The 26,437-nt window shown below is 39.9% G+C and overlaps 1 protein-coding gene across 13 annotated transcripts in view; it reads right to left on the minus strand.

The window, feature by feature from the left end:
• Positions 1 to 17,646, minus strand: part of THOC2 (THO complex 2) — a 119,788-nt gene extending 102,142 nt beyond the window's left edge. For 9 of the 13 annotated variants that reach the window (XR_004679747.1, XR_004679746.1, XM_035008252.1 and 6 more), the window contains exon 1: positions 17,516 to 17,606. Coding sequence is in view for 9 of the 13 variants with exons in the window: in XM_035008252.1 (XP_034864143.1) it covers positions 17,516 to 17,586 (71 nt within the window). In the remaining 4 variants the exon portion in view is untranslated. Of the gene's footprint in view, positions 1 to 17,515 lie in introns of all 13 variants that reach the window. The other 4 variants (XR_004679754.1, XR_004679749.1, XM_035008281.1 and 1 more) reach the window with 1 other exon arrangement.
• Positions 17,647 to 26,437: the final 8,791 nt, after the last annotated feature.

Genomic DNA, 26,437 nt, shown 5'->3' on the forward strand with positions numbered 1-26,437 from the left:
AGCAGCAATGTCCGCAATAGCCAAACTGTGGAAAGAGCCGAGATGCCCTTCAACAGATGAATGGATAAAGAAGATGTGGTCCATATATACAATGGAATATTACTCAGCCATCAGAAAGGATGAATACCCAACTTTTACATCAACATGGATGGAACTGGAGGAGATTATGCTAAGTGAAATAAGTCAAGCAGAGAAAGTCAATTATCATATGGTTTCACTTATTTGTGGAACATAAGGAATAACATGGAGGACATTAGGAGAAGGAAGGGAAAAATGGGGGGGGGGGAATTGGAGGGAGAGATGAACCATGAGAGACTATGGACCTGAGAAACAAACAGGGTTCTAGAGGGGAGGGGGGAGGGGGGATTGGTTAGCCCGGTGATGGGTATTAAGGAGGGCACGTACTGCATGGAGCACTGGATGTTATACGAAAACAATGGATCATGGATCACTACATCAAAAACTAATGATGTATTGTATGGTGACTAACATAATATAATAAAATTTAAAACTACAAAAAAAAAAAGAAATGTCTCTGTACTGAAGTATTTCAGCTAATAAAGAAAGGAATGACAGAACACCATTTAAAGATCCCTAATAAATTAAAGGATCTAAACATCTATCAATAACTGTTTACATCACAAGAGACAATCAAACATTTTGTGTGTCCTAATCCTGATGAAAGAATACACCACCCACCTATGAAGTTGTCTTTAAGAAAAAAAAAAAAGCCATGAACCTAAATTCGAACTGTGGGAAACTGTACAGACAATGACCCAGTCTCTTCAACAAATACACTGCAAGAAAAAATTAAAGATGCCGGGAATCCTCAGGTTAAAAAAGGCTTGAGAGATACATCAATCACAGTGTTTGGATCCTGTTTCAAACAAGTATTTTTTTTTTCAAGTATTTTTAAAATTAATATTTCTGAGTCAACTAGAGTATTTTATAAAGATCTTATAAACTTTGGGGGCGCCTGGGTGGTGCAGTCAGTTAAAGCATCTGACTCTTGGTTTCGGCTCAGGTCTGACCTAAGGGTCATGAGATCAAGTCCCACGTGGGCTCTGTGCTCGTCAGGGAGTCTGCTTGAGTTTCTCCCTCTCACTCTGCCCCTCCCCCCAGCTCACTCTCTCTCATGCTCTCTCAAATAAATCTTCAAAAAAATCATTTTATAGGGGCGCCTGGGTGGTTCAGTTGGTTAAGTGACTGCCTTCGGCTCAGGTCATGATCCTGGAGTCCCAGGATCGAGTCCCGCATCGGGCTCTCTGCTTAGCGGGGAGTCTGCTTCTCCCTCTGACCCTCCCCACTCTCACGTGCTCTCTCTCTCGCTCATTCTCTTCTCAAGTAAATAAATAAAAAAATCTTAAAAAAAATCATTTTATAAATTTTATAAAAATGTATCTTTAAAAGATAATACTGAAATATTCACGGATAAAATGAGAATGGGAAAATGGGTGTGGGGTATTAGGTGAAAGAAGATTGGCCAGCAGTTGAGAACTAGCAAAGCTGACTGATGGATGATTTCATTAGTATTCTGAATACCTTCTCATCTGTTTGAGATTTTTTTCCAATAATAAAGTTTAAAAACAAAAAAACTGAAAGTTGAAAAAAAAACTTATATTTTAAATACCTCTTCATTAGATTAATTTAAATACTGTAAAGAAGGATAGATATACACAAAACAGTGAAAAGAGGTATGCTTAACTGGAATTCCAGAGAGAAGAGAGAACAGGGACAAAAACAATTTTTGAAGAAATAATAGCCAAGAATTCAGTTTTCTAGAACTGAAGTAAAATCCACAACTGGACACATCATAATAAAGCTAGAGAAAACCAAAGATAAAATCAGTTAAGCACCTGAGGGAAAAAAGACAGTATCTTCAGGACTTCTCAACCAGAACACTGAATGCAAAAGATAGCTGAAAGATACACCCAAAGTGCTACAACAAAGTATTTGCCCACCCAAAAAACAGTTCCAAGTTCCAAGAAAAGGCAAAATAAGGACTGAAGTTCAGACAAATAACTGATTCACACACTAAAATAAACACTTAAGGACATTTTTTAGGCAGAATAAAAGTTATTCCAGAGAGAACTTTGGAGTTGAAGCAAGAAATGAGGAAAAAGTGGCAAGTATATGGGTAATTCTAAAAGAATATCAACTGATAACAATAATATGCCTTGTGGTATTTAAACATGTGCAGTATTAAATATATAAATAAATGGAAATATTGAAATACATCAAGACTTATGTGGGTTTATCCCAAATACACAAAGTTGGTTCAGATTAATTCACCACATTAAACTGACTTTTAAAAATCACACGACTTCAACAGATGCATAAAAGACATTTGACAAAATTCAACATCCATTCACTACTTTTTTAAAAAAGACTTAAAATAGGAACAGAAAGGAACCGTTATAATTTGGTAAAGTAGCAGTTCTGACAATGTGGTTCATGAACCTCTGATCCCCAAGACACGTTCTAGAGTTCTGCAAGGTCAAAACCATATTCATAATAATACTAAGACTTCATTTCCCTTTTTTGCAGTATTAACATTTACACTAACAGTTCATTTCTTTTTTTTTCTTAGAGGGGGAAGGGGCAGAGGGAGGAGAGAGAATTCTCAGCAGGCTCCACACCCAGCTTGAAGCCCTACATGGGGCTCGATCTCACAACCCTGAGAGATCATGACCTGAGCCGAAATCGAGAGTCCAACGCTTAACCAACTGAGCCACCCAGGCGCCCCTGCACTAACCGTTCAAAAGAAAAGGAAGGAAAGAGAGCTGGCACCTTAGCACATATCAAGGCACTTGCACCAAACTGCTTCATTGATTCTCCATGACCAAGAAATCAAAGGAAAGAGGGACACCTGGGTGGTTCAGTTGGTTGCACATCGGACTCTTGATTTTGGCTCAGGTCATGATCTCATGGGTTCTGAGACTGAGCCCCACATTGGACTCTCTGGTCAGTGGAGAGTCTGCTTGGGATTCTCCCCCTCTGCCTCTCCCCCAACCCACATGTGCATGCTCGCTCGCTCTCTCTCAAATCAACCTTTAAAAAAAAAAAAAAGAAAGAAATCAAAGGAAAGAATAAAGCCAGTCCCGTGTAAGATGTCACCAAACTATTTTATTTTTCATGATCATTCACAAAACAAAAGCCAGTTTCACTTAAGAAGGTACTTGATGGGCGTGGCATCAGCAAGATGGCAGAACAGGAAGTCCCACATTTTCCTTCCTCCCAAAGAAACACCAACTCAACAACAATACACATACCAATTCCCATCATGAGAAATTCAGAAACCAGTTAAGAAGCTCCTGCACACCAGGTGAGCACTAAACCAACTGCATCAAAGCCAGCAGGAAAATTCATGTCACCCTTTCACCACAGTCCTTCCTCCTGGCACAGCACCACACAATTAGGAAAAAAATCTCCCAGCTCCCAAATTCCCCCTAAGGATGAAAGAGAAGACTGGACTTTATATCTAACATTCTGACTTGGGGTAGGCGCTGCCTGAGGAATTAGTTTCTTTCCTGAACATCTTGGAGCACAGACAGGACCTTGCATACCCTAGGTGCCTGAGGCCTGCTGACAACACAACAAAAAGCTGGGTGGCAAGCTGCAGATTCAGAGAATCCATATTACAACAAACAGAAACCAATACAGCTCAGCAACCTCTCCCTCAGGGGAGAAAGAATATCCAACATTCCAGCTTTTGGGGGGACTGCCTGAAGGACTAGTTTCTGTTTAGACTGACCTAGGGCAGTGACAGCATCCAACCTACTCTAGCTGCCTAGGGGCCACCAAGAACAAAAAAGAGCTGGGTGGTATGCTGCTACTTCATAGGACCCAGAGTACAACAGATGGACACCAAAGGATACAAGAGTACAAGCTTCTGAAAAAAAGAAACTGGAAAATTCCTTTAATGTGGAATCTACACACATAAATCCAAAAGACACATCCAGAGAAAAGGTTTGAGAAGCCCCCAGAATCTATAGCCAGGCTGATTGGTAAAGGCTTTTCCCTGTACTAAGCAGGTCCATAAAGACTGGGAGAGAGGAGTGTTTTTTCAAATATAATCATACAAACACAAAATTAAAAAGAACGTAAAGAGGGGCGCCTGGGTGGCTCAGATGGTTGGACGTCTGCCTTCGGCTCAGATCATGATCCCAGGGTCCTGGGATCGAGCCCCACATTGGGCTCCTGGCTCGGCGGGAAGCCTGCTTCTCCTTCTCCCTCTGCTTCTCCCCTGCTCATGCTCGCTCTCTCTGTGTGTCTAAACTGAATAAATAAAATCTTTAAAAAAAAAAAAAAAAAAGAACATAAAGAAACAGGGAAGACGGCTCAATAAGAGGAACAAAATGGGTCTCCAAAAACTGACCCTAAAGAATTAAGAGATACAGGGCGCCTGGGTGGCTCAGACGGTTAAGCATCTGCCTTCGGCTCAGGTCATGGTCCTGGGATCGAGTCCCGCATCGGGCTCCCTGCTCCTTGGGAGCCTGCTTCTCCCTCTGCTTCTCTCTCTCTCTCTCTCATGAATAAATAAATAAAATCTTTAAAAAAAAAAAAAAAAGAATTAGAGATACATGAGTTACCTGACAAAGAATTTAAAATAACTATCATAAAGATGCTCAATGAGCTCAGGAAAATGCAACAATAAAATGAGATTTTCAACAAAAGGACAGAAAATATTTAAAAGGAGCCAAACAAATTCTGGAGCTAAAGAATGTAATAACTGGGGCCCCTGGCTGGCTCAGTCAGTAGACCATGAAACTCCTGATCTCAGAGTCGTGAGTTTGAGCCCCATATTGGGCATGGAGCCTACTTAAAGGAAAAAAAAAAAAAAAACTAATAACTGACCTGAAAAATAAACAGAGGAGTTCAAAAGCATTTATGGATAATCACATGCAAAAGAATGAAATTGGACACTTATATCATGCAAAAACCAACTCAAAATGGATTAAATACATAAATTTAAGATCCAAAACTGTGGCATTCCTAAGAGAAAAGCTTTATGACATTGGTCTTGGCAATGATTTCTTGGCTATGACAACAAAAGGAAAAACAGACAAGTAGGACATCAAGCTAAAAATTGTATGCACAGCAAAGGAAACAGAATGAAAAGGCAACCTATGGAATGGAAGAAAATATATGCAAACCATATATCTGATAAGGGGTTAATATCCAAAATATATAAGGAACATCTATAATTCAATAGCAAAAAAACAAGCCAATTAAAAAATGGGCAAAGAACTTGAACACATTTCTCCAAAGCAGACATAAAAATGGCCAATAGTTATATGAAAAGATGTACAACATCACTTATCAAGAGAAATGTAAATCAAAACCACAGGTATTACTTCTGTAAGGATGGCCATTATAAAAAAAAAACAGAAACAGAACACCTGATAAAGGAGTTATCCAAAATATACAAAGAACTCTTAAAATTCAATAAAAAAAACTTCAATTTAAAAATGGGCAAAAGACCTTAACAGACATTTCACCAAAGATATACAGATGGCAAAATAAGCATATGAAAAGATGCCTTACATTATATGTCATCAGGGAAATGCAAATTAAAACAAAATACCACTACACACCTATTAGAATTGCCAAAATCTGGAAAACCGCCAATACTGAATGCTATTAAGGATGTGGCACAACAGGAACTCTCAATCATTACTGGTGGAAATGAAAAATGGTACAGCCACATTGTAACAGTTTGGTGGCTTCTTATAAAACTAAACATACTCTAACCTTATGATCCAGCAATCTCACTCCTTGGTATTTACCCAAAAGAAGTGAAAACTTGGGGCGCCTGGGTGGCTCAGTTGGTTAGGCGACTGCCTTCGGCTCAGATCATGATCCTGGAGTCCCGGGATCGAGTCCCGCATCGGGCTCCCTGCTCGGCAGGGAGTCTGCTTCTCCCTCTCCCACTCCCCGTTTGTGTTCCCTCTCTCACTGTGTCTTTCTCTGTCAAATAAATAAATAAAATCTTTAAAAAAAAAAAAAAGAAGTGAAAACTTATGTCCACACAAAAACCTACACATAGATGTTTACAGCAGCTTTATTCATAATTGCCAAAACCTGGAAGCAACCAAGATGTACTTCAGTAGGTGAATGGATAAAATGGTACATCCACACTATGCTATTATTCCGTACTGAACAGAAATGAGCATTCAAGCCATGAAAAAACATGGGGGAACCTTAAATGCATATTACTAAGTGAAAGAAACCAATCTGAAAAAGCTATATAGTATATATTCCCAACTATATGACATTTTGGAAAAGGCAAAACTATGGAGAGAGTGAAAAGATCAGTGGTTGCCAGGGGTTGGGGGTAGCCAGAGAGATGAACAAACAACACAGAGGATACTTAGAACAGGGGAAATACTCTGATACTGTAACAGAGGATACATATCAGTACACATTTATACAAACCCACAGAATATACAACACCAAGAATGAAGTCAAAGGTAAACTATGAACTTTGGGTGATTGTGATATGTCAACGTAGATTCACCAACTGTAACAATAAAGGTACCACTCTGGTGGGGAATGTTGAAAATAAAGAAGATAGCTATGCATGTGTGGGGGCAAGGGGTAAATGGGAAATCTCTGTACCTTCTCTATTTTTCGGTTAACCTAAAACTGCTGTCAAAAATTAATTCTTTAAAAAGAAAATAACAAGTGCTGGGGAGGAGAAACCAGAATCCTTGTGAATTGTTGGTGGAAATGTAAAATGGTGCAGCAACTACGGGTAGCAGTATGGAAATTCCTCAAGAAATTAAAAATAGAACTACAATCCAGCAATCCCACTTCTGGGTATTTATTCACAAGAGTTGAAATCAGGATTTCAAAAAGGTATTTGCACTCCCATGTTCACTGCAGCATTATTCACAATAGCCAAAAGGTAGAAACAACCTAAATGCACATCAACAGATGAATGTATAAAGAAAATGTGGCATATACATACAACTGAATATTCCTTCAGCTATAAGAAGGAATTCCTGTCATATACTACAACATAGATGAGCCTTGAGGATAGTATGCAAAGTGAAATAAGTCAGTCACAGAAGCATAAATACTGCACAATTCTGTTTATATGAAGTATATCTAAGGGAGTCAAATTCATAGAAGCAGAAAGTGTAATTTCAATGGCTGCCAGGGACTAGAGGAAAAGAGAAATGGGGAGTTGCTATTCAATGGGTATAAAACTTCAGTTACACAAGACGAAAAAGATCCAGAGATCTATTGTACAACATTGTGCTTATCTTTAACAATATGGTACTGTTCACTTAAAAATTTGGTAAGGCTGATCTCGTTATGCGTTTTTATCTACAATAAAAAAAAAATGTGCTTGATGAAGTAGTAAAAAAAAATATTAATTTAATTAAATCCTGAGCCCTGAGAACACGTCCTTTTTTTAAGAACATGTATTTTAATATTCTATGTGACAAAATGGAAGGTACACATAAAGCATTTCTGCCACACACCAAAATACTGTAGTTGTCTCCAGGAAAATCACTTAAGCAACTGTTTAAATTGTGAGCTAAGCTAGCTGCTTTTTCATAAAATGCCATTTTTACTTGAAAGAACAACTGACAAACAATGGTTATTCAGACTTGGGTCTTTGGCAGGCGTTTTCTCAAAAATGAACCAACTGAGCCAGTCACTTCAAGGAAAACAACTGAGAGTATGTGATGCCAATGATAAAATGTGAGGTTTCAAACAAAAATCCAAATAGTGAAAAACTTACAGCTGCCACCATGGACTTGACTAATTCCCAATTCATAAAAACTTTCCTGATTAGTTCAGTGATGATACTAAAGAATGTGGGGTTTTTTTAATTTAATACAATGTACTGTGTCAATATTTGGAAGAGCTGCATCATTCAGGGAACCAGTATTTTCCAACCGACCAATGCAAAATAATTCATGGATAAAAGATTTCAAATAAAAGACAAATGCATTTTAACATAGTACAAAAAGTTCACTGATGTGGTTCTGGATTTGGCATTGCAACAAACCATTAAGAAACAACCACCTGACAAATTTTGACATGATACCAAAGAAGAATATATACAATTACCTGAAAAGACTATTAAAATTCTCCTCCTTTTTCCAACTATTTATCTGTGTGAGGCTGGATTTTCTTCATATACATCATCCACAACAATATATTGCAAACCCTACTTCATAGCACATATAAAAATCAACTCCGGGGCGCCTGGGTGGCTCAGTTGTTAAGCATCTGCCTTCGGCTCAGGTCATGATCCCAGGGTCCTGGGATCGAGCCCCACATCAGGCTCCCTGCTCCGGGGGAAGCCTGCTTCTCCCTCTTCCACTCCCCCTGCTTGTGTTCCCTCTCTCACTGTGTCTCTCTCTGTCAAATAAATACATAAAAAGTCTTAAAAAAAAAAAATTTTTTTTTAAATCAACTCCATTTAGGTAAGGCTTAAAAATGAAAAGCAAAATAATGTTTCCAGACGATCATAGGAGGATAAGTTCATTTGCCTTGGAATGGGGAAAAGACTGCTTAAACACAAAAAAACTACTAATCATAAAGCAAAAGATCAATAAATTTGACATTAAAATAACTTCTGTTCATCAAAAATCACCATTTTAAGAATGGAAATGCAAGCCAAAGAGTAAAAGATATCTGCCACATACACACTATAACTCACAAAGGACACAAATACAGACTCTACAAAGAACCCCTCCAAATCAATGAAAGAGGGTACCTGGGTGGCTCAGATGGTTAAGCATCTGCCTTCGGCTCAGGTCATGGTCTCAGGGTCCTGGGATCGAGTCCCGCATCAGGCTCCCTGCTCAGCGGGGAGCCTGCTTCTCCCTCTGCCCCCCCTCTCTTTCTCTCTGTCTCTTACGAATAAAGAAATAAAATCTTTTTTAAAAAATTTAAAAATAAATCAATCAATGAAAGAAATGCAAACAATCCAATAGAAAAATGGAAGAAAAAATATAAAGAGGCCTTTCACAAGAAATCAAAAATCCAACCAGCCAATAACATATAAAAAAATGCCCATGGGGACACCTGGGTGGCTCAGTCGGTGAAGTGTCTGCCTTTGGCTCAGGTCATGATCCCAAGGTCCTGGGATCAAGTCCCACATCGGGCTCCTGACTCGGGGGGGGCCTGTCTTCTCCTTCTGCCTACCGCTCTCCCTGCTTGTGCGTTTTTGCTTGCCCACTCTCTCTCTCTCTCTGACAAATAAATAAAATCTTTAAAAAAAATTAAAATTAAAAAAGATGCCCATGAAAATATAAGCCCCGATATAACACCATTACACAAATATTGACAAAAAATTTAAAGTCTGACAATATTAGGGATGCCTGGGTGGCTCAGTCCGTTAAGCGTCTGTTTTTGGCTCAGGTCATAATCCCAGAGTCCTGGGATAGAGTCCCACATCAGGCTCAGCTGGGAGCCTACTTCCCCCTCTGCCTGCCACTCCCCCTGCTTGTGCTCTCTCTCTCTGACAAATAAAATCTTTAAAGTCTGACAATATTAAATGTTAGCGAGGATGCGAAGCAAGGTGAACTCCCATACACCTGCTTTTGGGAGTGTATTTTGAAATAGCTTCACAGTTTATAGGAGAGCTAAAGTTAGTCACAATCTAGAACCCAGCGATTTTCTACACTTCAGTATATATCCCACAAAAACACATGCTTATATACACCAAGATACTTGTATAAGAATGTTTCATTGGCGCTGTTGGTAATAGTTGAAATTTCAAAACAGCAAAATTGTTTATCAATAGCACAAGAAATAAAATTATGGTAGAGTTATGCAATGGAGCATCTTGTAACTATGAAAATCAAAGAATGGCAAATACTTGCAAAAATACTGATGGATCCTCAAGACATAATGTTGCGCAAAAGCAGCCAGATACAAGAGAATACACCCTCTATGATTCCATTTATAGGAAATTCAAGAACAAACTTAAGCTTATAGGGTAGTAAAACTGTAAATAAAAACAAGGAAGAGAAAACCATAAATGTCAGGATAATGGTTACCACGGAGAGGTAAAAAGTGTGCTATCTGGAAGGCGGTTGTCTTGACCTAGGTGTGAGTTACATGGATGTGCATATTACACTGATTCTTTAAGCTCTACATTTAAGTTTTATGCAATTTTCTGCATTGTTTTAATTGCACAATTTACAAAAAGAAATATTCTTATTACAAGTTGCACAAGGCTCTAACAAAAAAGAAAACCAATGAATGCGTGTTTTTTACTTTTATGTCTAGCAATCCTTTTTCCACAGTCAAAACAAATAATTTTTTAAGACTTCTAGAATATCAGGCGCCTGGGTGGCTCAGTCGTTAAGCGTCTGCCTTCGGCTCAGGTCATGATCCCAGGGTCCTGGGATGGAGTCCCACATCGGGCTCCCTCCTCGGGGGAAGCCTGCTTCTCCCTCTCCCCCTCCCGCTGCTTGTGTTCCTGCTCTCACTATCTCTGTCTCTGTCAAATAAATAAATAAAATCTTTAAAAAAAAAAAGACTTCTAGAATATCACTCTATATCACACCTAAAGTGAACTATGCCACATTACAATCACCCACAGAGAGATTATCTACTTTGCAGATTATTGCAGCTATTGCAGCTCACCACTCTGTCTTTTGATTATTTCAATACTCCATCATCATGATGAGCAGAGTATGGTTGTTTAAAGTCAATAAAGTAGGGCACCTGGGTGGCTCAGTTGGTTAAGCGACTGCCTTCGGCTCAGGTCATGATCCTGGAGTCCCGGGATCGAGTCCCACATCGGGCTCCCTGCTCAGCAGGGAGTCTGCTTCTCCCTGTGACCCTCCTCCCTCTCATGCTCTCTGTCTCTCATTCTCTCTCTCGCAAATAAATAAAATCTTTTAAAAAAAATAAATAAATAAAGTCAATAAAGTAAACTTTTCTTGATCAACAATTCACACGTAGGTCTCACAAAATTATCTTCAAAGTCAAAGAATAAAAAGGCCTTGCCAATGGAGACTAATTAAATCTGCAGTTTGAAATTTTCATTTAGTTATTAGTTTCTTAACCAACTCCTATTAAAAAACAGAAAGAAATTTTCAGAGAGTACATTATAAATGGTAAAATAAACTGATTTAAGTTTGACCCCAAATACTTTCAACTACTTCCCTGAAGAACTAGACAGGCTTTCCAATGTGCTGAGAACAGTAGTAAAGCTTTTAATTTCTCAAAATGTTAAACCTACCACAAGCTTATCTGAAATATAAAACAAAGTCAATCTTCCTTCCAACAAGCAACACAGAAAAATCTGCTTCAGACTAGCATCACAAAATGTAACCTAAAAATGTCTACCATGTAGCTCTTTTCTGTTAAGAGTAAATATATAACAAAGTTGGGGCGCCTGGGTGGCTCTGTCATTTAGGTGTCTGCCTTTGGCTCAGATCGTGATCCCGGGGTCCTGGGATCCAGCCGTGTTGGGCCTCAGGGAGCCTGCTTCTCCCTCTCCCTCTGCAGCTCCCCCTCCTTGGGCTCTCTCATTCTCGCTGGTTCTCTCTCGCTCGCTCATATAAATAAGTAAAATCTTAAAAAAAAAAAAAAAGTATATCAAGATCACTTCAATATTTGTTATAAAGTATTAAAACAATTCCTTGTGGTTCTCACTGTCCCCAAAGGTTCAATTCCCTTTAGAAAGTAGTAGTAGGAAACACTGGTTTTTGACAGAAGAATGGAATGGAATCAAGTAACTCATCTTTCCCTTTGTATCCAGACTACTAAAAAGCAAGGTCAAATATTCCTTATGGTGAACATTATATGCTTGTTTACATTTTCAATAGCTTCATTTTCTGTTTGTTTTAATAAGTTTAAAGCATGTCTTTCACAATAATCCTTCCAGTGGGGAGGAGGGAATGTCAGTGTTCCCACCTCATCCCACCTAATCTAATGGGTACAGCCATTGTTACATAATTTTAAGAAGTAATTGAAACATAATTCCATCTTGTCAGTCACAAGGCCACAAACATACTCATTAGAATGTAGGTGATAATGTCATCATGAACTATTAATTAGCATCTCAAAGATTTGCTCAAATTGTGTAAGGAATCACTGATGGTTTATTACGATAAGGCAATTCACCTGCATAAGATACTTTTATTTCCCTAGTATAAAACAGTTTTCTCTAGTTGTAGGAGGAAACTAAACCAATTGCTAAGAATGTTTCCCCAATCAGTAAATTTGTCCATGCTCTTCTCCCTAAGTAATTCACTAACAGAAGATCAATCATAAAGTATCCTTAAAAAAACAATTCTGGGTGCCTCAGTCCGATAAGCGTCTACCTTCAGCTCAGGTCATGATCCCAGGTCCTGGGATTAGGCCCACATCAAGCCCCTCATCACATTGCTTCTCCCTCTCCCTCTGCTGCTCCCCTGGCTTGTGCTCTCTGTCAAATAAACAAAATCTTAAAAAAAAAAAAAAAAAAAAAAAAAACACAATTCTGTTTTTGAATACTGCATGTCCTACCACACCCGTTAAACAGTTTTAGTAATCTATCCTAAATTATAAAGGAAGAAAAAAAACCAAAACTACCTCCAGCAGTTGCCCATTTTAACGTGGCTTAAAAAATAATCAAATATTCTGCCTCAGTCTAAGTGATTATTTTATTCCTCTCATAACCTCCAAATAATTGAGTTTGCCAGTTTTTCCACTTTTAAAACAATTTGGTACTATTATGGAGGAGATGCTGTCTCAGGTCCCTGAGAACAAAGACAGAATCTACATTCTGTCAAAGACCTGTGAAACTTAAACTGAATGTCTTAAATTCCTCCAAGGACTCATGAGGTATTTTGTGAATAGTTCTTGAGTATTTAGCTTTCTACCTTACTTGAACCCATTTTCCAGTAAAAAAGGAAACAGCACAAGCCTGAGCTACTTGATTATGGTCACCATCTCAAAGTTGGCTTCACATATGAAACACTGATGTCAATCTATCCTTCAATTAATTCTTAAAAGCAAAACAACAAAAAAGGCTAAATTTGGTGAAGCAAAGTACTACCTCTACTATCATTATCAGAACAGAAATATAACACAAAAATGAAATATTGGGCATGCAGTTTTATCTTGAAACATGCATTTATGAAAATGAAAATATTCACTTTATGAGGAGGAAAGGGAACAGGAAATGTTTAAAAAAGAACAAAGGTTCCTGCACACAAGTACATTAATAGCGCTCTTTCTACCTTAATATTTAAGCACTGGAGAATAATTTAATTTTTCTAACAAAGAAAGCAATAGCCTAGAAAATCTCCTGATATTGATACAACATTTTTTTGAAAAATGCCATTTCTCTTACCAGGAAAAAGGACCAAGATTTATTCTTAATTTGTGAATACAGGTCAAAATGAGAAAAAGAATGCCAATGAAAACTAAAATATGAAGAAAAGGCTTCAGATAAAACTTCAGCTGAATTTAGAGCATCTTTTGAAGAAAAAAAAAGACAACTACCAAGACAAATCTCTTTGAATGATGATTTGCCATAAACTCCTTCCTCCTACCTCCCTCCAAAAAATTCAGGTCAGACATTTAATGAACGTCCAAATGCACTCAGCTAAGTTCTGGAAGATGTAAAATCATTTAGCAGCAGCAAAAGAAAAAGAATGGCAATCAAAACATCTGGCAATTAAATTTTAAAAGCTTATTATAACGACCAATAATTAATAAGGTGAGATCTAACAAAAATTTCTAATTGATATGTAAATTTTTTATATAATTAAGTTCTTGGAACAAATAGATAATATTCAACAAATATAGGTATTTCAAAATTAGACCAAGTATGGACATGAGGCAAAATTAGACCAAGTATGGACATGAGGACAGATTAAGACCTTGGAACATAAACCCTCCATTAAAGTTGCTTGTGACACAAAGAAATGTTGAGTTCACTGTGTTAATGATTTCTACTAAAAACAAAATTCACCACTGGATCTACCAGCACATGCAAGTTTATTAGCATAATCATGGCAAGTTCTATGCTTATATGAAGTTGTCAAGAAACTAAAACTCTAATTCCAAAATTGAAGTGATTAAATCCTTATCTTTCATATGTGGCAGAATTCATAAGTTTGCATTTAGATGTGAAACTTTTAAGAATAGATCTAAATGTTACTAGAAAAAACCCTTAATAATTATGTTTTGGTAGTCCTCCTTTGTCCTTTTGGTATCTGTGGGTAAAGATCACTTTAAGAGTTCTATAATTTATCATTAAAAACATAATCAGTATCTCTGGAAACAACAGGTTAGCTAGGTATGTGACTGACCACTTAGACAAGCAAAATAAAGTTTTTTCTTTTCCCCATAATTACCTAACAAAGCTTATTCTTCAAAGCCAAGACTTTCCATCTTAATACAGATGCTTTTCAACTTATTGAAAATCTTAATTAAGAAACTGCCCTCTCTGAAATTTACTAAATGCCCCATACATCTCATGTGTTGCTTTAACACTATGTGGCTGAAGTTGACTACAACTCCCAAAATATACTGGTAAGAAGTGACCGACAAGAAATGAACTAAAGGGCGCCTGGGTGGCTCAGTTGGTTAAGCGACTGCCTTCAGCTCAGGTCATGGTCCCAGGGTCCTGGGATCGAGTCCCGCATCGGGCTCCCTGCTCTGCAGGGAGCCTGCTTCTCCCTCTCCCACTCCCCCTGCTTGTGTTCCCTCTCTCACTGTGTCTCTCTCTGTCAAATAAATAAATAAAATCTTTAAAAAAAAAAGAAATGAACTAAAAACCTCATGAAATATTTCATGCATTTTTCTTTAAAAGATAATTTTCAGTCAAGTTAAATCTCATCTGCTAATTTATCTCGTTAAAAACTAAAAACCCACACAAGATATTATTTTAAATATTGGTCATATTCTAAAAGCCAAATCTATAAATGGATTCACTAATAATTTGTTGGCACATTACCTTCGTTTTTAACATTTCTAGTTGCTGGCTTATAAGTAAGAGGCTCTGTTTTCAGAGAAAGGAAAGGATTTTTGGTAATATATTTACAAGACCATTCATTCTAATAAAATGAAAATGCTAGATAAAAGAACTCTGAAGTTAGACTATATGCAACAAAGTTTTGAAAGAGGGGAAGAGGTCAAATAAATGAAACCTAAGTACTGGATGGTGATGTGTTTGCCTATTTAAAACATTTCATTATGTCATACAATTAACACCTTATGCTCTCTTCATATAACAGAATATAATTATAAAACTGACTACACTGATTTGGATCTACGGTAATTCAAACTACATTCCTCAAGCCATGGAATAACTACATACAAATAAGCCCTAACAACAAGTTTTGAAAAAGCTCTTCAGGAACAATACGGGTAGCATGGATCATGCAAATATACATAAAGTGAATCCAAAATCTCATTTTGACGAGGTACTTCAACCTCCTACATCACTATTTTTCTCCAACCACTGCCGGTAAGAAGTCAAGCAGAATTTCACCTCCTAGCTCTAATACCACTCATTCTAAGGTGAAAGTAATAATAATAAAACTGTCAAAAACAGCTGGAAGGAGGAAGCTGAGCAATCTACTGAAGACGACAGGCCCTAAATAACTAAGTAGGTAAACAAAACAATGAACTGATTTATCAGTTTGGGGAGGTTATCCTAATCTAATATAGATGAAAATGATGGTTTGGTTAGGTAACCTCCCATCCTGCCTTCCCTGCACACAAGGAACTTAATAGCTATTTGTTAAATAGCATGTACAAGGATCTGGAAAATGTTCCTAACAGTTAAAAATGAATGTTTATCGAATAGACTTCTCATTTAATAAACCAATAAGCACTCACTCTAAGCATATGCTAGAAAAGCTAGGGGGAGAAGGGGTGGGAGCGGGGGAGGGGGGGCGGGAGGGTTGAACCAAAATAAATATGAAACATAGTCCCCACTCTTCAAGGGTCTCTCAATTCGTTAGAGTACAAGAGTACGCAGGAGAAAGAGTCAAAGACCAATTAATTGCTAACCTGGGTGGTACGGACTTTAAGAGCAAGAGCTGTCCAGAGAAGTTTAAATATCTAAAGATTGGAATAATAATATTACTTTCAATAGCTATCACTTGAGCACTTACTATAAGCCAAGTGCTTTACAGGCATTATTTAGTCTTCACAACAATCCTTTGAGTAGAGTACTTATTAATCCCAATTTACTCAAGGGGAAACGGTCAAAGTGGTTAAGGAACTTACCCAAGGTCACTCAGCTAGTTAAGTGGCTAAGACCGCCGCTTACCCAGGAAATTACAATTCTAGAGCTCACACAGTTAAGACTTCGTAAAGCAGTGCGAGTGCGCGGGGGGGGGAAGAGGCCATACAGGCTAGCAATATCACACGCGGAAGATCGGGCAACGCATTCCCCTGGTTTCGTTCGAAGTAACGAAGTTACAAAGATTCGTTATCTTTTGCACCAGCAACCTAAACTGACTGGGGGGGAGGACGGGAGACAACAGCAAAAATGGCTAAGGAGAGTTAATCTCATACAATGTTGAGCTTTAGCTAATAAAGCGATTCAGAGAAAAATTAGAAATAAGTTATTTGTTTTTGAATCTGGGGTTTTACTCCTTAAACGATTTCTTTCTTTCCGAGAGAGCGCGAACTGAAATTTTGGGCCAGGAAACCGCGGGTATGGCAAATTACTGTTTTCTGTATTACCGGGGGGAAAAAAACAAGTTTTATGACTAAAGGAAACGCGTTATTCCAGGTACTCGAGAACCTTGGAGAGTTGCCAAAATTAGTTGCAGTCCCAGGACAAAATGGGGTTTAGGAAACATTTAATGACGAAAGTTGAATCAAACCCGAAATGGCTCTAAAGTGAAAAAACGGAGCAAAGAAATGCCGGTAGGTCTTCGGGGAAAGCGGCAATCCCAGCTACACTTCTCCCACGGCCAGTGGCGCCGCGCGAGGCCGGGACAATCCGAAAGGACCGCTCCCCGGGAGGAAGAGAGGTACCAAGCGGGGCTCTTCGCGACGCCCCGGGCACCGCGGCGGCGGCGGGCGGAGAGGAGAGGAGGGAGTCGGGACGGTTCGCCCTCCTCGGACTTCAGGCAAAGGAGGCGTCGGGCTCCAAACTGCAGAGTCGAACGGGCGCAGAGTGAAGAAATGGGACAGAGAGATGGGAAGTCCGAAACCCCCCGGCGCGGCCCCGTAAAAAGAAAGGAGCCAAGTGAGCTCAAGCGAAGAGGGGGACAAAAAGAGACGGAGCGGGAGCGCGGGGACCCGCAGGGGCGAAACGGGAGTTCTGCTAAGAGACTAAAGGAACACAGCCTACGGCGGGCAACGGAGATTTCAGAGAAGCCAGAGAAGGAAGGAGGTCGGCGACGGTTACCAGCACCTCTCCTCCCCGAGTTCGAAACTCCTAGCCAACCATCCACACCCGCCGCCCGGATGGGGGAGGGGGCACATCTTCCCCCCACAACCTCTCCCCACATGGGAGAGCACGGCTGACGCCCGGGCCCGGCCCGGTCATGCGCCCGCCTCCAGCCCGGACACTCACAATTCGCCTCTCCCTGATTTCTCCCAGTTCTTTATCCACTCTACGGGAACCACCACAGTTGCGGCCGCCATCTTCCCCTCACTAGTAGCAGAGGCCCGGATGTGTAGCACGCGAGCGAGGGGTCAAAGGGGAGCACCGCCCACGGGGAATGCCGGGAGCTGCGAGTTCGGTTTTCGATTTCCCGCCCCACTTTCCTCCCCACCCGCGGAAACCCGAGGCCTTGCCTTTAACTAGGTGGCTGAGACCCATGGGTTCCTTTGCAGAGTGACTGCGCCGACCGCGCCCTCTACAACCCTTGCCCTAGCTTCCCTTTAGAACAGGAAAAATGCCATCCCCAGGCCGATTCATAGCTCTTATCTTCTTCCGTAGTATCTACTCCAGGCCACTAATTCAAACATGTATTTTTCAAGCCCCTAGTATGTGCTAGACAGGGGACAGAGACGCAATAAGCCATTGTGCCTACCCTCAACGAGCTCACAGTCTGTGGGAAAGACAAACATAAGCAGATCAATTACAATACACCCTACTAACTGCTGAGATAAAAGAAATGAATCAGGAAAGAAGCAGCCACTTACTATGTGCTAGACATGCTAATATAAGGGATACAAGCAGAAATTGACCCTTGGAAACACTTGCCACCACCAGTGCTGACACCCTACTGTAATCAGCCTCTGCCTCTGTAACCTTAGACAAAACTAGGAGGCGCAATTACCATAAGAAACAACTTGTTTACATTACAGAGTCTCAAAGTATCTCCCGACCAAGATACTATGATTTCAAAGGCGAAATAAAAACTACAGTGGGAAAACATGGCAGATACCGTCCTAATTGTGATGAAAATCAGCACGCCCAGAAATGGGCATTCTGTGCCTCCTGATAAGGTGCTAAGAAAAACACTAACCAATTTTGTAGCATTCATGACGCCAAAATTCGCATAACCTGAATTTAATCATAAGGGAACATCAAACAAACCCATAGAGGGACAGTCTACAAAATTACTGGCTTGCACTCTTCAAAATCATCAAAGTCACTAATCCTCCAGATTAATAGAAACAGACATGACAACTGATCCCCAGCCAGAAAAAGAACATTTTTCTTTTGCTAAAAGGGGTATTACTGGGACAACTGACAAAATCTGAATATCTATAGATTAATAATACTGTATCAATGTAAATTTCTTGATTTTTATACTTGTAGTATGATTAATGTGAAAGTCTTTGTTTAATACTCGCTGGAGTATTCAGAGATAATGGGGCATTATGTTGCAACTTTAAAATATCTCAGAAGAAAACCCTTGGATGATTAAGCAAATGTAAAATATTAACATTTTAGGAGTCTAAGTGAAGGACATGCAAGGATTCTCTGTTCTATTTGTGCAACTTTTCAAAACAAAAAAAGTTTTAAAAATAAGTGTTTGGCAGAAATTTTAGAAAATAGAGGTAAACCAAAGAAAGAAATCCTACCACACATATATTAAGGTATGAACTTTAGAACTAGTATCTTCTAAATTTGGCAATTTTCACCAAATGCACCAGGTTCATTTGCATTGAAAAGCTGTTGGAGGGATAGGCTGTATTCATAATAAGCCCTGGGGAAATACCACATTGTTCATGATTGTTTTTCATCAGCTATATCTAGTCTCCTAATGTCCTGTCTGATTTTGAAATCCTAAAGCCACTAATTAGAAAATACACACCGTTTAGTTTTAGTGACATCTGCTCATAAAAACCCTTTGTCATTTCAAGGAGGTTCAGAGAAATGAGTGCCTGCTGATCTTTTCATTTTTCATTATTATGGATTTTTCAAGTGTCAACAAAAAGGTATAGTGAATCCTTGCTGTACCATCATCCTGCCTTAAAGAAATGTGAAATCATTATTACAGGATGGCTTCTGTGATACAAGAAACACTATCCTGCTGCTTATCTATACTTCACTGTATAACCCATAGCAGTGGGCACGATCCACATTTGAGTCCAGATAATTCTTTGCAGAGGACAGGGAGGATCCTGTGTATTGTAGAACCCCCCCCACACACACACACACCAGTTGTTACAACAGTTTCCCCAGACGTTACAAAATGTCTCCTACAGTGCAAAATAACCCCCTGTTGAGAGCCACTGACAATATTCTGCTGTATTGTGGTTTACCTTGCCACTTTGTATCAGAGTGATTTCTCCTTCCAAACACTGAACTGTGAGCAGTATGCATACTACTCAGTATGCTACAAATGTGGTATGACCTGACTGCAGTGATGCCCTTCGAAGCTTTGATTTTCCCTTCTTCCAGAGCCTGCAGAACTATTTTTACATGTTATGATGACTCCTTTAGGAATTCCTCAGAGCTAATTGGCTTTTTGCTCTATAAGATTGCAAAGCTATCACATCTTTTGCATCTTTGCTGTTGGCTTGCCTGTTCTTTGCTATCAGAGTCTGGTATTATCTCAGCAGCTAAGAGTACTGTTCCCTGGTGATCTCACTGGCTCCAGAGTACCAATGGACTAGGCAGGGACAGAGGTCTGTGGTGAAGGCTAGGGATTGGGTAGTTTCAATGTTGACAGTCTGATGCATGGAGTGATAGTTTAATTTTAGGTCACTGTAAGGTCAAGCAAAACAAGACAAAATAAATAAAATAATCGAAGAATGAATGCAAAAACTGTACTCTTTGTGGAATTGTGCCCTAGAATGCTGAGTATTGGTAATGGATTTCTATTAACTAAAGACTTAATTATGTTGAATATACGTATTAAAATTTCTAGGATAACCACTAACATAAAAGCATATTATATCTCTTCCAAACTACCAAAAGGGGGAAAATTAAAAGAGAGAAAGAGGAAAAAATCAACCACCAATCCAAAAAAGGCAAGAAAGGAGGAAAAACTTTTTGGAAAAGTGGGACAAAGAGAATAGAGGAAGATGGTAGATTTAAACTTAAATATATCAATAATTGCATAAATGTAAATGAACCAAATGCTCCAGTTAAAAGTAAAGATTATCAGTCTGGATTTAAAGAAGTCTAGGGGCGCCTGGGTGGCTCAGTCGTTGAGCGTGTGCCTTCGGCTCAGGTCATGATCCCGGGGTCCTGGGATCCAGCCCCGCATCGGGCTCCCTGCTCTGCGGGAAGCCTGCTTCTCCCTCTCCCACTCCCCCTGCTTGTGTTCCTTCTCTCGCTGTGTCTCTCTCTGTCAAATAAATAAATAAAATCTTTAAAAAAAATAAAATAAAATAAAGAAGTCTAGCTATCTTTAAGAGATACCCCCAAAACACACATACACAGTAAGTCAGAAAGTAAAAATGATGGAAAAAATACATAGGCAAATAGTATGATCAACAAAATATAAGCTGTTATAGCTAGATTAATATCACACAAAACAGATTTCAAGGGAAAAATAATTACTAGATTTAAAGAAGGTTACAAAAGGTGTCTGACTGGCTCATTTGGTAGAGCATGGAACTCTTGGTCTTGGGGTTGTAGGTTCAAGCCCATGCTGGGTGTAGACATTACTTAAAAATAAAATCTTTTAAAAATAATTTTTTAGGGGCGCCTGGGTGGCTCAGTTGGTTAAGCGACTGCCTTCGGCTCAGGTCATGATCCCGGAGTCCCGGGATCGAGTCCTGCATCGGGCTCCCTGCTCTGCAGGGAGCCTGCTTCTCCCTCTGACCCTCCTCCCTCTCATGCTCTCTGTCTCTCATTCTCTCTCTCGCAAATAAATAAAATCTTAAAAAAAAAAAAACTAAACTAAAAATATTTTTTTTAAAATAAAGAAGGTTACAATATACTGATAAAAATTTCAATTCAACAGAAAAATGTAATAATACTAACTTTGAATGTATTCAACTGCTTTGACTATGTGAAACAAAAATTAACAGAGATATAAGGAGAAATAGACAAATCCACCACCACAGTGAGTTTTTAGTTCATCTCTCTCATAAATTCATAGATGAAGCAGACAAAAAATCAGTAAAGATGTAGAAAATTTGAACATCAAATGAACAAGCTTGTTCTAGTAGATATACAAGAACACTGTACCTAGCAACTGGAAAATAAACATTCTTTGCAAGAACACATGAAAGAGTCACCACGTACAGATTGTTCACTGATCAAAAGCACCTAGCCAAGGGGACAAGTGGGGGTCAAAATTCATCCCATGCTCCACTTGCCAAACCACATGCTCGGGTGTGGTGTTACATCCATCTGGAAGAAAGAGCACATTTTCCTAATTCATACAAAAGCAATATGTCATCTAGTAGTGGTCCAACACATGAAACATTCATGAAAGTTAATCATATGCTAGGTTAAAAAAAAAAAAAGTCAACAAATTTCAAAGACTCAGTCTCAAACAGTTCACATTTTCTGACCCCACTGCAATTAAAGTGGAAATCAGTAACAAGAAGATAAAGAAAACATCTATGTTTGGAAATTTTAAAACATACTTTGAAATCACATGTCAAGAGAAAAAGTCATACTAAAAATTAGAAAATACTTAGAACAGAACAATAATGAAAATATTACATGTCAAAACTAATAGGGGCACATGGCTGTGTCAGTCGGTAGAGGAAGTGACTCTTAATCTTGGGGTTGTGAGGGCACCTGGGTGGCTCAGATGGTTAAGCATCTGCCTTCAGCTCAGGTCATGATCCCAGAGTCCTGGGATCGAGTCCCACATCAGGCTCCCTGCTCCTTGGGAGCCTGCTTCTCCCTCTGCCTCTCTCTCTCTCTCTCTCTCTCTGTCTGTCATGAATAAATAAATAAAATCTTTAAAAAAAAAAAAAATCTTGGGGTTGTGAGCTCAAGCCCCACCTTAGGCATAGAGCCTACTTAAGAAAAAAGAAAACTAATTTAAAAATTATGGGTTGCAGCCCAAGTGGTATTTAGAAAGAAATTTATATTGTGAAACCTTTGTATGATTAAAGAAGTAAGGCTGGGGCTCCTGGGTGGCTCAGTCGGTTAAGCATCGGCCCTTGGCTCAGGTCATGAACCCAGAGTCCTGGGATTGAGCCCCGCATCAGGCTCTCCCTGCTCAGTGGGGAGCCTGCATCTCCCTCTCCCTCTCCCTCTGCCTGCGTTCCCCTTGCTTATGCTCACACTCTCTCTCTCTGTCAAATAAATAAATAAAATATTTAAAAAAATAAAGAAGCAAGGCTGGAAATTAAAAACCTAAGCATCTGATTTAAGAAGCTACAAAAACAATAACAGAGTAAATGAGAAAGCAGAAATAAGAACATTTCAAAATAACAAATATTAATAAAAAAATGTCTAATACAAAAGATCAATAAAACCCAAACCGGTTGGTTGAAAAGTCTAATAAGACTGATAAACCTCTCTGGAAAGACTGATTACAAAAATGGGAGAAGGTATATATAAACAAATATTAGGAATTGTATCAGTTGGGTTCATGACAGGAAACAGATGACATACTCAAAATGGATAATTAAAGACAGTTTATTTTTTTTAAGATTTTATTTATTTTTTTTAGATTTTATTTATTTCTTTGACAGAGAGAGACACAGCAAGAAAGGAAACACAAGCAGGGGGAGTGGGAGAGGGAGAAGCAGGCTTCCCACTGAGCAGGGAGCCCGATGCGGGGCTCAATCCCAGGACCCCGGAATCATGACCTGAGCCGAAGGCAGACGCTTAACGACTGAGCCACCCAGGTGCCCCAAGATTTTATTTTTAAGTAATCTCTACACCAAATGTGGGAGTCAAACTTACAACCCAGAGATCAAGAGTCACGTGCTCCATGGACTGAGCCAGCAAGGGACCCCTAAAGACAGTTTAATGAAGGAACCATGCACAAGGATGTGGGTGGGCAGAATTAAGGGAAATCAACAATAGATGGTGAAGCACCTCAGAGCTAGCAACACTGGAAGATGTCAGTAATTGTAAGCCTGAAGGGGCAAGGAGAGGGAATGGTTACCAAAAACTAAGGCAAAAAGGAAAAATAAAATAATAAGGAAAGGAACATTCAACAGGAACTGTGGCCTTCTATAGAAGAATCACTGCCAACTCACATCCCTGCAGGGAGGGAATGTGGGAAATAAATTTCCTGACCTTTCTCTCCTTCCACCATCTGATCTCCTGTTGCTGATACCTCCCATTGGCTGATGGCTACTCAGAGCCATAATGTAGGGGTGCCAAATGGGCCAAAGTTAATGTGGGTCAGGGAAAAGAGCTGGGTGGAGAAGGATGTAAAGCGAACCTTGAAAGGAAAAACAGAGAATTCCCAGCACTGACCATTCCTTTTGCCCCTCCACACCACTCTTGCCCCTCATCCAGATGAAATCCCCATGACCTCAAACAAAATGTACAAATACCCATCAGCTACTCTATCATTGCAGGGGGATGTCAATTCATTCATATGCTCACATGAAATCTAAAATATTAACCACCAACAGTGCTTTTCATACAAAGTAGAAGGGAAAGGCCGCTCTAAGGATAAAACATAGTTGCCATAGGGGTGCCTGTGTGGCTCAGTCGGTTAGGTATCTGACTCTTGATTTCGGCTCAGGTCATGATCTCAGGGTTATGGGATCAAGCCCTGCATAGGGCTCCATGCTGGGAGTGGAACCTGCTTGAGAATCTCTCTCTCCCTCTTCCTCTGCCCTTCCTCCTACATGCGCTCTCTCTCTCTCTCTCAAGTAAATAAATAAATAAAATCTTTTTAAAAATTAAAAAAAAAAAATAGTTGCTATAGTCCCTGCTTCTGTAACTAGACGCAGGCCCTAAGTTGATAATCATAGCTTCAATTTTTCTTCCACCCACTCCATGCTTCCCTTGCCCTCTGTCAGCATCTCAGTAGGACAGAATACGTTCCCTGGTGGAGTGACATAAACCTTCATCCCCACAGGGGATCTGAACCCTTATAATATTACCTTGACTGGGTTACCAGTTTTCATTGACCAGTACTATTGAACAAAGGAGTGATAAGAGGCACCCCAGTGAAGCCCCTGGGTTCTAGAGATAGTTCTCCTTGCTTCCATTGCATAGGAGCAACCTAATCTGCCTTTGGTAATCAGGATAGACCACCCTGGTCTGTACAGTGACCCCTTGTCTGCCTGTTAGTTAAACAGCAAGAAGAACACAAAATGGCCAGAGGGCAGTGTCAGTTTCCAAAACATCAGAATCCTGACATGTTCCCTGGTGGAAGCATTTCTCCCTTGGGCATTAGAACCTCTTAACCCACTGAGTCCAAGATGTAGGGATGGGAAGCAAATATTTCTTCAGGGAGAGGGGTCAATCCCACCTCTACCTCTGGAATCCTGGACCCATACATTCTGGCTACAAGGGAGATGATATGATATATTGGCCCCTTGTTTAAAGTATATACTATGGGGCGCCTGGGTGGCTCAGTCAGTTAAGCGGCTGCCTTCGGCTCAGGTCATGATCCCAGAGTCCTGGGATCGAGCCCCACGTCGGGCTCCCTGCTCCTTGGAGAGCCTGCTTCTCCCTCTCCCTCTGCCTGCCTCTCTGCCTACTTGTGCTCTCTCTCTCTGTCAAATAAATAAATAAAATCTTAAAAAAAAAAAAAAGAAAGTATATACTAGGTTCTGTAGGACAGTACCCCAAACTTGCAGGTTATGGTGCCATAACTGAGCCTTTGGCAGGAAATGTCATCATTCTATCAAGCCAGTTGTTTCTGGGTGATGAGACATGTGATAAGACCAATGAATTCCATGGGGACAAGCCCATCGCCACACTTCCTTCACACTAAACTGAGTTCCTTTGTTGGAAGCAATGTTGGGTGGAATACCATGGTGATGAATCAGGCATTCTGTGAGTCCACATGGTGGTGCTGGCAGAAGCTTTGCAGGCATGAAAAGCAAATCCATATTCAGAATATGTATCTATTCCTGTGAAGACAGTCAGTGCGTCCTCCGTGATGGAAGGGGGTTCAGTATAACCAGTCTGCCACCAGATGACTACCTGGTCGCCCCCAAGGAATGGTGCCATATTGGTGCCTCAGCGTTTGGTCTCTGCTGATAAGCAGATTGCCAATTCAAAGTGGTAATAGACAAATCAGCTTCAGTGAGCAAAGATCCCATACATACACCCCATCCCAGCTGCCACAGCCATTTTGTATATGGGTCTACTGAGCAAGCACTAGAGTGGCTAAAGAGGCTAACATCAACAGAATAAGTTATATTATCCACCTGATTACTGACAGCCTCTTCCACAGTGGGTGTCCTCTAGACGCAATTATATGGAACACAAATATCTTCACACTTCTGGCCCATTCTAAGAGGCCTATGCATATATCTTTTTCCTAGGCCTCCTTATCACCAAATTCCTATCTTGTTCTTTCCACATTCTTCACCATCCAGCCAACATGTTAGCCTCTGCCCCTGAATCAGTCTACATCAGTATATTAGGCCATTTCTCCTTCTACAATTAGATGTACTACTTGGCAGGATTTTCCTTTACCTCTGTCTTTAGGGGCCATCCCTGAGTGGAGCTGTCAGCCACCTGGACCTACTTCTGCCAGGTGCCAGCCTACCATGCAGACCCATCTATAAAGCCATAGGCCTACGTTTTCTTGCTCTGTTCGATGATTATAGAGAACTGTCCTTGAGGCCATGTGTAGGGGCTGATGGAGAGGCAGTGATATAGTAGGAGCAAGTACCCTGTGAGTCTGAGCTAGTTCCTCATTCACTTCACTTTTACTTTCCCAATTTTCTCAGATCTGATTTCATTCACAGTTTCTATTTAACAATAGAATGCTGCTGCACATGGCCATTTGATGATTGAGTGGATTAGATAATACCCATTTCCTAATGGCCCATTCAAGTCACATAGTCTCCTGGTGTCTCATGGTCAGTAATTCAGTCACTATCAGAACCTGGAAGCAACAGAGGCATTGCCTTTCAAATGGAAAATAATTGTCAATTAAGGAAAGTCTGGCCTTACTTCAACACCCTAAGAGTCTGT

This window comes from Mirounga leonina, unplaced genomic scaffold, assembly GCF_011800145.1.
Source record: "Mirounga leonina isolate KUSES-001 unplaced genomic scaffold, KU_Mleo_1.0 Mir_101664, whole genome shotgun sequence".
NCBI lineage: Eukaryota > Metazoa > Chordata > Mammalia > Carnivora > Phocidae > Mirounga > Mirounga leonina.